At 54.6% G+C, this 12,821-nt stretch overlaps 4 protein-coding genes across 4 annotated transcripts; 3 read left to right on the top strand and 1 right to left on the bottom strand.

Moving 5' to 3' along the window:
• Positions 1–877: 877 nt before the first annotated feature.
• QC763_503740 (putative NRPS-like protein biosynthetic cluster) lies at positions 878–3,055 on the bottom strand (the record flags this gene model as incomplete). The annotated part of the gene is made up of 1 exon (XM_062912960.1): positions 878–3,055. One exon carries the CDS (start codon positions 3,053–3,055, stop codon positions 878–880), a length of 2,178 nt encoding a protein of 725 aa, XP_062764193.1.
• Positions 3,056–4,393: 1,338 nt separating this feature from the next.
• Positions 4,394–5,953, top strand: QC763_503730 (uncharacterized protein; the record flags this gene model as incomplete). The annotated part of the gene is made up of 1 exon (XM_062912959.1): positions 4,394–5,953. One exon carries the CDS (start codon positions 4,394–4,396, stop codon positions 5,951–5,953), a length of 1,560 nt encoding a protein of 519 aa, XP_062764192.1.
• A 381-nt stretch (positions 5,954–6,334) lies between these two features.
• Positions 6,335–7,100, top strand: QC763_0083790 (uncharacterized protein; the record flags this gene model as incomplete). The annotated part of the gene is made up of 2 exons (XM_062906161.1): positions 6,335–6,779; positions 7,087–7,100. The coding sequence occupies 2 exons, from the start codon at positions 6,335–6,337 to the stop codon at positions 7,098–7,100; spliced, it is 459 nt and encodes a 152-aa protein (XP_062764191.1).
• Positions 7,101–7,270: 170 nt separating this feature from the next.
• On the top strand, positions 7,271–11,880 carry SIT4_1 (sporulation-induced protein; the record flags this gene model as incomplete). Its single annotated transcript, XM_062912958.1, has 3 exons — positions 7,271–7,942; positions 8,000–10,099; positions 10,933–11,880. The coding sequence occupies 3 exons, from the start codon at positions 7,271–7,273 to the stop codon at positions 11,878–11,880; spliced, it is 3,720 nt and encodes a 1,239-aa protein (XP_062764190.1).
• Positions 11,881–12,821: the final 941 nt, after the last annotated feature.

Genomic DNA, 12,821 nt, shown 5'->3' with positions numbered 1-12,821 from the left:
CCCCATCCAACCCGCACCTTGACCTTTCCCCGGAAACAAGTTACTGGGATCACGCTCACCAACAAGCCAAGACGTAAGCATCTTATCTCTTCCATCCATCCCAGCGGCCCGCCTCCGGGTCCCCATTTGGGTTCCGTCTGCGAATCATGGTAGAAAGAGCCCGGGCGTGTTGGTTGAGACACGCATGCAATGTCTGTCAAGCGAGCCCCTACAAGCGGTAGCAGCAAAAGTCCATTGATATCCAACAATCCCCTACCACTCAGCCAAATCAATTGCAGCGGCCTTTGATATCTGGGAGTGCCAGACACACCCAGTAACACTGCCGTACATGGCCCAAGAAAAAAACATATATGTAATCATCTTGGCCAATGTACGGGAGGGTTACACCCCCCCTGCGGGAAACCATCAATGTGTACAAAGGTTTCCTTGTCTTCTAGAGGGGCGGCTGAGTAGAGCGCCAAATGAGATTGGCTGTAATCTATTCCTGCGTCCATGGGTCGTACTCGGGTCCGGGCAACTCAAACCGCCCAAAGTTTTGATATGACGCGGTTAGATGGTTTATCCGGTTCTTGTCTTCTCGGATTCGCATTGATATGTTTCTATGCAAAAGCTTTCCAATATTACCACCAGACAAGACCTTGGCAAAACCCCTTCGGTGACCAGACAGTAGGATGCTACTTTATCGGTATGTCGGTCGGTATGTCGGGATGTTCTTCAACAGCAGGTGTCCGATCCTTTGCGTCAGCTATCGCCCACACATGATTGGTGGTTCCTGAGGTAAAATGATTGTACATAGGGGACATGGCTGTATCGTTGCTGATCACTACTTGATTCAACCGTTGCCAATGCTTGTAACTGCGAGTAACACGGGGTCCAATCAACGCCGCAGTTTCAACCACCTGCGAAGAGCTTCCCGGTCGACTGTATGCAACCCACTGATTCCGCTGCCTTCTTCGAGATATGGAAATTGTTCAATGGCATGCCAGACTGTCGGGATCTTGTGTCTTTCAGAAGAGAAACCCTCACCCGCATGGCGACGAACCGAGTCCAGAAGCAGCTGCTGACCCCCCATCTCCTTTATCTCCCCCGCAAAAATGGCTTCCGTGTCAGATGATGAGTCCGAGTCCGTATCGCCAGAGGTCACGGTGCATCTTGGCATAACCATTGCGACGAGTTGCGTGCGCCCGGCAGCGATTTTGGTGAAAACGGCAGCGTCTTGGACATCGTCATGGTGCATAATCAAGCCCTCGACCTCCTCCAACTGAACCGTTTGATTGTTGATCTTGACCCGGCTCTCTTGTCGTCCCACGACGCACAGCTCGTTATCTTCCCCGCTGCCTGTCTCGATATACTTGGCGAGATACCCTGTGCGAATGAACAGTCCGGTGGGTTGTGGATGGTGGCTGTCAGAGGATAACACCCACGGAGGAACTTGCTGTTGCAAGGTTGACAAGAGGTAGGGAGAGGAAGCGGAAGAAAGCTCCGGGCCTTCCAGCCAAAGCTGTCCTACGCTCCCAATCGGCGCAAGTTCGTTGGGATTCTGCAGGCTTGCCAACCAAACTTTGCAGCGACCCGAGGGGATTCCTGGAAACAATGCGCCCAAGGCGGCATCGATGGACCTTCCGTTTCTCAGCGCTCCATCATGATTCCAGCGCATCACTTCACCCAAATCATGCTTGTTGAAGAGCGGAAGCCTGTCCAATCTGGAGGTCAGAGGAACCTCGGCCAGCACGCGAAGTGTATGCTCAAACTGATTCAGAATGCGATGTAGCTGCCGTTCAGGGAGGACTGCGGGGTCGTACAAAGTCTTGAGCAAAATCCTAGTCGCCCCAGGACCCTGCGTTGCTCCATCTCGGTTGATCGACTCCAGTTTGCAGCGTAGTATCAAGGCCGGTAGCGTCCGCGCCTGCCAAAGTACACGATCCATCCGTATCGGGGCTGGTGCGTCAGACGCGGCGGAGAACTTCGGAGGTAGCGCGGGGATGATGTTGAAAAGCGTCTGGAATTTGGACGAGACTTGGGCCGCTTCGTTCACAAGAGAGATGTTGGTCAAGCCGTACTGGAGTGCGGGGTGTGCTTGGAGTTGACGCAGCGAGGCTGCCCTGTCCTTCACGAGTTGCTCCACCGTCATGCCCTTGCGCTGTTGGATGTTGAGGTTGACTTGCATGGGCACCTCGACGTGCATCGGTCCCAGGGTTGATTCAAGGCCGCCAAGCGTCGGGGAGCGTCCAGAAAGGACAAATCCGTACGAGATGCTGTCGCTGTCGGCGTAAGTGGCCTCTGTCAGTGCCCAAGCAGCCTCGGCGAAGGTGGGAACGTGTGTTGGGGAGATGCTTCCGGGGCCCAGCTGGTGTGTCAAGACGATTTCTTTCTCCACGGCTTGGCTGGGGTAGGGTGTATGCCCAGGTGGAACAGGCGGGAAGATGACGGGAAGACGGCGGCTATCGAAGCGGGAGGCCCAAAAGGCCTTGGCGGCTCCTTCGTCGATGGCGAGGCAGTGAGCCACGAACTCTTTGAACTGAGGTCTTTCCGGAGGTGCTTCACCGAGGAAGGCCATGACGATGTCCTGCTGAACTAGCGTGGTTAACGACCAGTAGTCCATAATGGCGTGGTGAATGGTCAGAACAAAGCTCCTGCCGATGAAGGCTGAGCGCAGAAGAGGGACCCCAAAGTCCATCCGTCGAGCCTGGTCATCTCTCAAATATTCCTCAACGTCTCCAGAGAGGTGTTCTGTGGCGTGGTCCTCCTTGATGACCACCTGTAACACTCCCAGCCCCCGACATTGAACCAATCTCGTGCGCAACACGGCGTTAGCCCTCACGACTCTCTGCAGAGCCCTGCACCACCGTTCAAGCTCTATCCCCTCATCAAAAGAGAGCACGATTTGAAACCATTCGGATCGGCCCGGCTGGCTGTGGCTGACATGGTCGAGCTGTTGATGTACGCAGCTGTAGATGTCCTCAATATCCCTCGTCGAAGTCTGGCACGCTTCGGCTATGACCTCGAGTGTTTCGTTGTCAATATCATCTCGCGAGAGAACCCTGGTGTCCATCATTCTTGCTGTTTTTCGATTGTCGTGCTGGTAGAGGAGAAGGCTGGAAAGACGGGCGAGGATGCCAAACACTGCTAATTATGTCCACTGACTAGCCTCGGGGTAAGACGTGTACCTGTGTCACTTGCAGGTCGAGATGCTATGTGATCGGGTGGGTTGCGTGGCTAGGGGGGGTGTGAGTAACGAACGATAGGTAGGTATCCTTGTACCTTGGCAAAGATCACCATGCAGACCAAGGTTGTATTAGCGGGAAGGTTTGTCCCGGTCTTACATCTGTCTCTCGACAAGCACCCAATTTACTTGGGGGCATACGGCCGAGCCGGACCACACTTAGCTGGAGATGTGTCTGCTAGGTCGGTTGAGCGGAAGCTCGGGGGCCATGGTGGGAGTCATCAGCTGGGCCATTAATGGCCTTGCCATTTTCTCCCAGTCTAGTACCAAACCCCACATTCCAGTCTTGCCTGCCCTCCGCTCTTGCTCTTCAGAATCTCCTCATTCACAGCCACATATGTGTAATCTTGGGTGTGTGGCTGAGGTGGCGGAGAGTGGTAGTTGGTCATTGCAACTTGAACTGTTGCCTCAATCGCCTCGACGTTCATAGTCCAGTCTCCGTTGCTAACGGCGATTTTCCTCCTGGATGATAGAAATATTGCCGAGGGGTATTGAAACACTTGGGCACACCCGCTGGGTACGCCGCCTTTTTTTTCACCCGGAAGAAAAAGTGTTCCACTGTCTTGCCCACTTGTCGGGAACTGTACTCTGTGAGAAAGTGTGGGACACCAGTACATTGACTATGACTGTTTGTCTCGAACTTGAAACTTCAAGGAAGGGAAAAACGTATCATCCCAGATACACTAATACAAGAGTGCCGCCAGCAGCGAGTAAGGAAGCCGTCGGCACGGTGAATAGATCCTGAGCGACCCAAACTACCTAGCCATGAGGACGGTGAGCAAAGCTTGAATTCTGAGCGAGGTGAGTAGACTAGAGCCCAGATAAGCCAGTTTAAAACCCCATAGTTCAGGTTATAAGAGGAGGCACAGGGTAACGAGGAATCCCAACATATCGTGCTGCCCTTTGAAAAGATGGCCATTATGGCATCTCGCACTTGGAGAAGGTTGCAATCGCAACATACCCGGATCATCTCCGCGCAGAGTGGGAAGAGGACCCCGCATCATAGGAAATAAGGAAAAATGAAGTCCATCAATCTTAACCGAGCGCTTGCCAGTGCCCCTCCAGGAAAAGGCAGGTATATGAGGAGACGGGTAGGCACCTATGGATGAATTTACTCGGATGTTCTAAGGCATCACACTTGTGTTGTTATCCCTATAGCTCGTCAACCCCATGATCACGTCCATGAAAATAACTGCAGCATCATTGCTGGCAGGGGCGTCAGCAGTGAATACCTCACTAAGCCTTGTTCCCGCATCTTCAGTCTCGCAGTCACATGTGCCGCAGTTCGTCAGCTACTCCTTCGAGCCGGCCTTCTGGGTGGAGTTCTTCGGCGAACCAGACGCCCCCCGCAACCTGACGTACACCCTCCTCAACCACCTCCACGAGCGCGGTGCTCGTCCCATCATCAGGGCGGGAGGCATCACGATGGACAGCATGATATTTGACCCTTCCCAGAAAACATCTGTTGTCCGGACTGAGAACAGCAAAGGAGGCATCTACCGAACCACCATCGGGCCAGCCTTCTACCGCTCCTGGGACAACTTCCCCGAGGGCACCACGTTCGTCTCTACTCTCAACTTTGGCAACAACTCTGTCCCCATAGCCAGAGACCTTGCCCTCGCATCCTACAACCTCCAGAAAGACAAGATCATCCACTATGAGCTAGGCAACGAGCCCACAAACTATCCAACCTCTCGCTGGCAGGGAAGCACGAAGGCTTACGTCGATCAATGGCTCTCCTTTGTTAATCAGATCAACAGTGCTCTGGGTGGCAACCGGACTGGCCACAGCAGCGGAAAATGGTGGGCATCAAGCGCAACAACCGACATCACCCCTCTCAAGGTCCGTCCAGCAGACCTCATCCCGGCCGGCATCAACAACACCGGCCAAGTCTCGCAGTACTCCATCCACTCGTACGCATTTGCAACTTGTGAGCCCGCTCGTGAGCGATTGGCTACAATCCCGAACATTCTCAACCACACCGACCTACTCCGCTACGCCGACGATGAAATCTACCCTTCTGCCAAACTAACCATGCAGCAAAAGGGTGAGTGGGTGATCGGGGAGTTCAACTCGATTGCTTGTAGCGGAAAACCAGGAGTATCAGACTCGTTTGCACAGGCGCTGTGGACGGCAGACGTGGAGCTGATATACGCCGTGAGAAACGCGACAAGCGTGCACTTGCACCAGGGGGCAACGTTGGTGTTCCAGAGTAACCAGCAGCTGAACACGCCTGGAGATGATGGGACGCCGGGATTTAGCAGCTATTCGTTGTTGTACCCGATCAACTCGACCAAGAGGGGCGAGGCGAGGGTGTTGCCGGTGTTTGTCAGTCAGCTGCTGGTGGTGGAGGCACTGAGTGACGGGGGGAGGATTGCTGCGCTAAAGACGCCCCGGGGGGTTGCAGAGAGGGAGTTTTCGGCGTATGTGATAGTTGATGCTGCTGGTACGAGGGTGACCAAGATTGTGGCCTTGAATTTGAAGCTGTATTATGCTGGACAGCAGAAGCAAAGAGGAGAGGTTGTGTTGGATTTAGGGGCTCATAGAGGGGCGACGGTTAAGCGTATGACTGCTCCATCAGTGGATGAGAAAGACGCTGCCAAGGTGACGTGGGCTGGGCAGTCGTTTAAGAATGGTGTTGCTGTGGGCCAAGTGGCTGAAGAAAGTTTGGAAGCGCGAGGGAAATTGTCGGTTCGGGATAGTGAGGCAGTCTTGTTGACATTTGAGTAAGCATCGATGCTATGCAGGCTTGTCACTTATGCCTTCTTCATGATACTGCTCGATGACAACTGCTCGATGACAACTGCTCGATGACAACTGCTCTAGGTGACAGACGGATAGCAGTCAGAGGCATTTGCCATGACGGGTGCGCAGCAGATGAAGCCGAGTGATCGACTTTAACTAGACCAGGCTTTCACGGCGAGGTAGTACTTGATCATCTGATGACGTCTAGAGTTGAGGTGGGAGACTCGCGAAACATGGCCCGAGCGTTCGAAGTGTCCAGGCTGTGGGGGTCGAGATGGTGAAACTGCACTCACCACCTTGAGCTCCCAGGCTCTCAAACATCAAAATGTGGCATGTTGGAAGTGGTCGTTGTTCTCTTGTACATACATGAACGAGTGCCTGGGCCTGGTAGGCGCCCTGGAGCCATATGTCATGCAGGATGGAAATGCCTACATGACGCTCACCACGTGCCAATCTGGATGTCGAGGTCTAACCGGTGTTGGAGCTGGTCCAAGCGTCTTTCTTTCAGGTGCCGCTGATGGAGCTGTTTCTGGCCAATCAGAGCCTTTCAACCCACCCTCTCAGCGCGTCCTTGGCTGGCTGGGCGGTGGGCGGGCAGCCGCAGGCACCCTAGGGAGGGGGACAGCCGCTGGGTCAACCTCATTTCTCATTTCGACACATTCAAGAGCTTCTCATCGCATCAACCGACGACACAAACCTCACAGAAGCCCAGCCGCAGGAGCCGGCGACGCTGATTACAATAGAACCATTTTCTCCTCGAACGTCGGCTACATTGTCCCCTGTACCATTATTTGCATTCAAGGAAATTTCTGTACGTTTGGGCCTCCAACTCCTGTCCCCCAATCTTCCCCTCCTTGTGTCTTCCGACGCCGGCTTTGGGCCACCACCACTTGTCCACCTACTCCTCTCACCAGCAAGCTACATCATATCGCCGGGTGGTGGATAGGACACACTTTAGCCAAGGCTTCTTCTTCACATGCTGCGACACCCTACCCGCTTGGACTTCGCATCGCACATTGTGCTGTTGTTTGTCCACCCCACCACGGGGCTTCGGCAAACACCTCCCCGATCATCTTGGCCAGGGCAGCCAGCAAGCTAACCCTCTCCTTCTTCGTCAGATACTAGACATTAAGATACCCGTCCGTTTCCGCTGCGCTTTTTCTGTCGCTGCAGCTTTCTCGGACACCAGAAATACACACAGCCGTCTGCCGATTGGGCACGCATCGCTTCGCTCGGCCCCTTTTGCGCGACACCCCACTTGATCACAACACATCACAACCTGCCTTGGAGCCAACAGCCACCATGTTTTGGAGGTTCGGCGGTTACAATGTCTCGACCATCGATACGATCCTCGAGAAAGAGTCCTTTCAACTAGAGGAGCTTCTCGATGAAAGCGACCTCATCCAAGAGCTTAAGCAGCACAATCCCAAACTCGTTGAATACCTGCGCGAGCAGCAGGTGCTTGAGAAGCTTCTTCAATATGTAGTAGCGCCAAAGCTCGAACCTGTCGCGGCGCCAGATGCCGATGAGGAGGAGGAGCAAGAGGATGACGAGATCGGAAGGCCACCTGTTTTTCCCACCACCAGGTCTCGGTCGTCATCACGAGCGACCGAGCCCAGCGGCCAGGAGGAAAATGAAAAGAAGCGCAATCGATACGCCTTCGTGGCGGCCGAAATACTGTCCTCAGACAACTACTCTATCCACGAGGCTCTTATGGAAAGCAGACCCCTCCTCCGGAATTTCTGGGAGTTCCTCAAGAGGCCGACGCCGCTCGATCCTTTGCAGGCCAGCTACTTCACCAAAGTAAACGAGTCTCTCTTCGATAAAAAGACGGAAGAAATGCTGGACCTTCTCAAGTCGTTTGAGGGAGCCATTGCCGATATTTTGAGACATGTGGACTGCCCCATGATCATGGATCTGCTGTTGAAGATCATCAGCTTGGAGCGCACAGAGAGCGGCCAAGGCGTTGTTGAGGTATGACATGTCAAGCTCGCGAGGGAAGGGAAATGACTGACAGTGACCTTTCTGCAGTGGCTATATACGCAGAACGTGATGCCAACTCTTCTCTCCTTCCTCGGACCAGAGCACAGCTGGGCCACCCAAACATCGGCCGCCGACTTCATCAAAGCCATCATTACTGTCTCAGCCAACGCTTCCCAAAACGAACAGACGTGTATCGGTCCGAACGAGCTGACAAGACAGCTGGTCTCCCGCCCTTGTGTCGAACAGTTGATCCAGTACATGCTGGGGGGTGGCAATCCACTCACGTGCGGTGTCGGCATCATCATTGAGGTCATTCGCAAGAACAACTCGGACTATGATCCCGAAGGCGTCGACGCCAACGCTCCTCCGTCGTGTCGCGACCCCATTTATCTCGGAACCCTTCTTCGCCTCTTTGCCGACCACGTTCCAGATTTCATGAGCCTGATCATGAACTCGACGGCACAAAAAGAACGTCTTTCCTCCACTTTCGGCGATAAGATCGAACCCCTTGGCTTTGATCGCTTCAAGACCTGCGAGCTAATGGCAGAACTTTTGCACTGCAGTAACATGGGCCTCTTGAACGAGGTTGGTTCTGAGCAGTTTATTGCTGCCCGTGACGCTCAGCGCCAACGGTTGAGAGAAGAGGGCCGTTTGATCCCTGCTCGTGGGGTTGATGACACGCCATCATCGACCGAGGATCTGACGATGCGCACATCGCAGTCATCGCCTGCTGAGGAGAGGCGGAAGCTTGAGGTCATGAACATATCTGCCGATGACGATGGGTTTGAGGAAGTGAGCCATGATACCTCGGACGATGTTTTGGAGCTCCCGGATGCCCCTGCGCCTACCCAAGCCCCAGCATTTTCCATGCTTGAAAAGGACGACGCGGACTTTGTTGATGAGCCACTCAGCTCACCAAGGCTGAACTTTAAGGAGCTTGACGCGGAAAAGAGAGCGGAGTCACCACCGGCCTTCGAGGATCCTGATCTGGTCGTCGCGCCTCTGTCGCCCACCAAAAAGGCAGCTCAAACTGGTGCAAGCAAGGATCAACAGAGCCCACCCAAACCAGTGGCTGATGAAAAAGAGCCGCAAACTTCGGACAAGAGCAAGGAAATCTCCACAGCGGAATTGCCTGCGTTGAGCACCAAGTCCTCCGTCCCCAAGGCTCTTGATGCTGCCGATACGTTGTCTCCCCACCCTGGTGACACGCCGGCTCCTTTATTTTCCAGTGCTACCGCCGCCAAGGGTGATGAGGCCAAAGATAAGACTGAGCAAACGTCAGAGCCATCGCCATCGCCACCAAAGGCCGAAGCTGCTGAGGATTCACCTGCCGGCGCCAACGCCAATGAGACCACGGGGGAAATTTCCATCATCATTGCCCCCGCCAGCGACAGCGCCACTCCTGCGGAGGGAGCCTTAACCGCCCCCCGGCCGGTGGTCGGCGACTATCTCAAGATGCAGTTTGTTCGTCAGGAAGTGGTGCCCACCATCCTTCGGTTCTTCTTCAAGTACCCTTGGAACAACTTCCTTCACAATGTTGTCTACGATATCGTGCAGCAGGTGTTCAACGGCCCTATGGATCGCGGTTTCAACCCGACGCTGGCCATCAGTCTCTTCGAGGCTGCCGACATCACCAACCAAATCATCAACGGTCAGCTCGCCAGTGAAGAGTCGCAGGCCCAACACAAGACACGCATGGGTTACATGGGCCATTTGACGCTGATCGCCGAGGAAGTGGTCAAGTTCACGGAGCGTCACCCCCCCGAGCTGCTCAGCGAGGTTGTCTTGGACAAGGTCATGGCGCAGGATTGGATCAGCTACGTTGAGGGCGCGCTTGCTGAAACTCGCGAGCGTGATAATGCCATTCTTGGAGGGGTCAGGCCCGAGGTTGCTATGAGCAACCGGGCCGCCCAGTCTAGTTTGGTGGGCGTCGGCCTCAACGGACTGAGCTCAATCGGGCTGGGGGGAAACAACTCCAACACTCTTGCCGATGCTGGTCTGGGTGGCGGGTCAGACTTGGGTGACGGGTCCGGTGCCGGTGCCTCGCCGTTTGGGATCAGCAGTGGTACCATGATGAGCGGTTTCGGCAGCTCGAGCGATGAGGACGAGGACGAGGAGCAAGAGAGCGAGGAGGATGTCAATAACGAGGTTGGTGAAGATTTTGTTAGTGTGCAGTATTTTCTCCCAAGTGGGTTGCTTGATCCTCCAGAGGACCGTTCTAGCATCACCGAGGTGCCGTGGGGGTATGGGGATTCTCTGAGAGGCGGCTACCGATTCGGTGCACGGGCCGAGTCGAGTGACTCGGAAGGGTCAGATTATGGGGAAGGGCATGAGAGCGACGACCAAACTACCAGTCCTAACACATCGGCGTTTGACGAAGAAGAGGCTGCCCATAACGAGGCCCTGGGCTTTGGGGATATCAGGCAACATGGGTCTGTGGCGAGGGACGTTCCAGACGACACCGGAAGCCGTGATCCTCCATACGACCACGTGCTAGACAGTCGGGATGGGCCCAACCCATGCACAGAGGACGACAAGGCTCTCAGTCTATTCATCCAGAGCATGATCGACGCCCGCACCCGAGGGCTTGATGAATCCATGGACACGTCAGAGTGATTGGGAAGGAAGAGTGGAAAAGAGTTGGGTATCAAGGGGTTCTTTGGCGATATTTGCATCTTTTTTTTTCTTACAGAGGATTACAAGGCATTTTGAGCAAGCGCTAGACGAGCGAGGTTCCCCGGTTCTATGGTTTCCAAAAGTCTTTTGGCTCTCCGGTTCTCCTATCCTTATTTTTCCTTGGCATACAAGTGGCGCGAGTCGGTCCCCCCTTTCCATTTCCATACCGTTTGCCTTTGAGCCATGTTGAGGGTTCCTTTTCCACTTTTCCAGACCTACCTGTCCAAATCAATACGGCCCCTTCTCCCCTGTGTTGCCATCACAACCTTTTGCAGACAAAGTGCTAACCCTGGCTTGGCTTTCAGTTTCGTGCGTATACCGATCCGTTGAATGCCAACTCGTCCAATTCCTTGAACCCGCCATCGATCCCGCCACCTCCGCCACCTCCACCACCTCTCAACATTATGCCGTCTAGAGCCCGTATGCAGCTGGCAGCTCGCCTAGCCAAGCGTAATGCGGCTGCGGCTGCGGAGAATGGCGGGCAGGAAGGAAGCTCGTCCAACATGGACGACGGGACTTCGGATGCCTTCACCCTTCCCAGCCTATCAGCAAGCGAGCGACTGCGCAACCCGTTTGCCGATGACGGTGACGACGAGGACAATAGCAGCGACGAGGACAACCTCGACAATGCCGAGGACGAGGGAGGCGCAAGCAGCTCGGCGTGGAACAGAGGTTCGTGGTGGAGAGGTGTCGTTGGCGGTCGCAGTTCAAGCAGGAGACAAGGCGATAATGAGAATCAAGAGAAGGAACGCTTCGGCGACGGGCGGGATGATACTGACGATTCGGATGATGCCGTCCACGAAGACGACATTGACGACGAGGAGTTTGGTGATTTCGCCATGCCCGAGGTTCAGTCGTCGGGAGCCATGGTCAGCGGGATCGATCCTGCCAGGGAGAAGATTCTAGTCAAGCCCATGGCTCTTCACCCCAGTGCCACCAAGAGCTCGTTTGGCAGCTTGTGGCCTTTTGGGGGTCAAGGCTTCGGTGCGAACAAGGAGAAGGAGAAGGAGCAAGAGAAGAAGACAGAGGGCGAGCAGGGGGCGTCGACGTCGCCGTCATCTTCTCCTGCCAATGCCATCACCGAGGAGCCGGTGGAACTTGGCAAGGAAGAGGATGAGGGCGTCATTGGAGAGGATGGGCAGAAGATCAACAGGGCGGTGGAGGCGAAGAGGAGAACGAGTATCGAGGATCCAGACGACGATGATGTGGGTGGGGAGGAGATCATTGTGCATAAGGGACCGGGAGTGCATTAGGTCAGGGGGATATACCAGGTATGATGATGCTTGCATTTTGGGACGAGTGATGGGTGCATGCATGAACGGTAGCATGGGGGAGGGGGGCATGGCATACAAGAGGTACCCTGGAGCTGGTCGGTTGTGATGAGTTGAGTGATGACGGAGGATGGAGGATGGAGGATGGAGGATGGAGTTTGCGATCTTTTTGAGCACGTACTTGTATTTGTAGTGGAATTGATGTTTGTTTTTATGTCATCATGTCGGGTGGTGTTCTGGAAGTGGGCATGTGGATGTGGAGTAGAGCCGCGGGCCGGTGGGTGGTGATCGACAGTGTGGGGTTCTTGGCGCGCGTTCCTGGATTTCGAACATGGGGCTTTATTAAGTCTTCTTTTCCAGTTCACAGCTCTTTGCAGAGACGAGATGCTTTGGTGTTTGGCCTTTCGGGCTGTTGGTTCCTCATGATTGTGACTCCAACTGGGATAAGCAGAGCTACAGAAGTACGTGCGAGTCTTGAGGGTTGGCTGGTTTGCTGTCAGTTGAGTTGAGTGGCCAAGACTGCCCCGCGCACGGTCGGGTGGGCGCCTTGCATCTCAACTTGCTTGTCGCAGACTTTGCAGACTTGGAATGTTTTGCGCCGGGCACTATATCAGCTGAAATTACGTGTCTCCCGATCTGTTCAGCATGTCTGGGAGTCTTTATCGACCTTGGGCTATCCATGCGCCCAACTTTTATTTCCGGTAGGTGATCCGGGTTGGGTTGGGTGAGTCGAATGTCTTTTGGAGGCGATGTGATTGCCCCTCCCCGCCACCCTGAGCTGGTTTGAGGGGCGCGGGACAGTGTTTGAGATCTTGTCGTGCGATTCGTTTCTGCTGTCTTGGATCGTTGGAACTTGATTATCTTGTAGATGTTATAACACGACCTACCTCAACTTGCTCTACCTACCTGGACCTAAGCCCGAA

The sequence above is a fragment of the Podospora pseudopauciseta genome (assembly GCF_035222475.1).
Source record: "Podospora pseudopauciseta strain CBS 411.78 chromosome 5 map unlocalized CBS411.78m_5.2, whole genome shotgun sequence".
In the NCBI taxonomy this organism is placed as follows: Eukaryota; Fungi; Ascomycota; class Sordariomycetes; order Sordariales; family Podosporaceae; genus Podospora; species Podospora pseudopauciseta.
The sequence above is the reverse complement of the archived record's forward strand: the minus strand, read 5'-3'. Positions and strand labels throughout refer to the sequence as shown.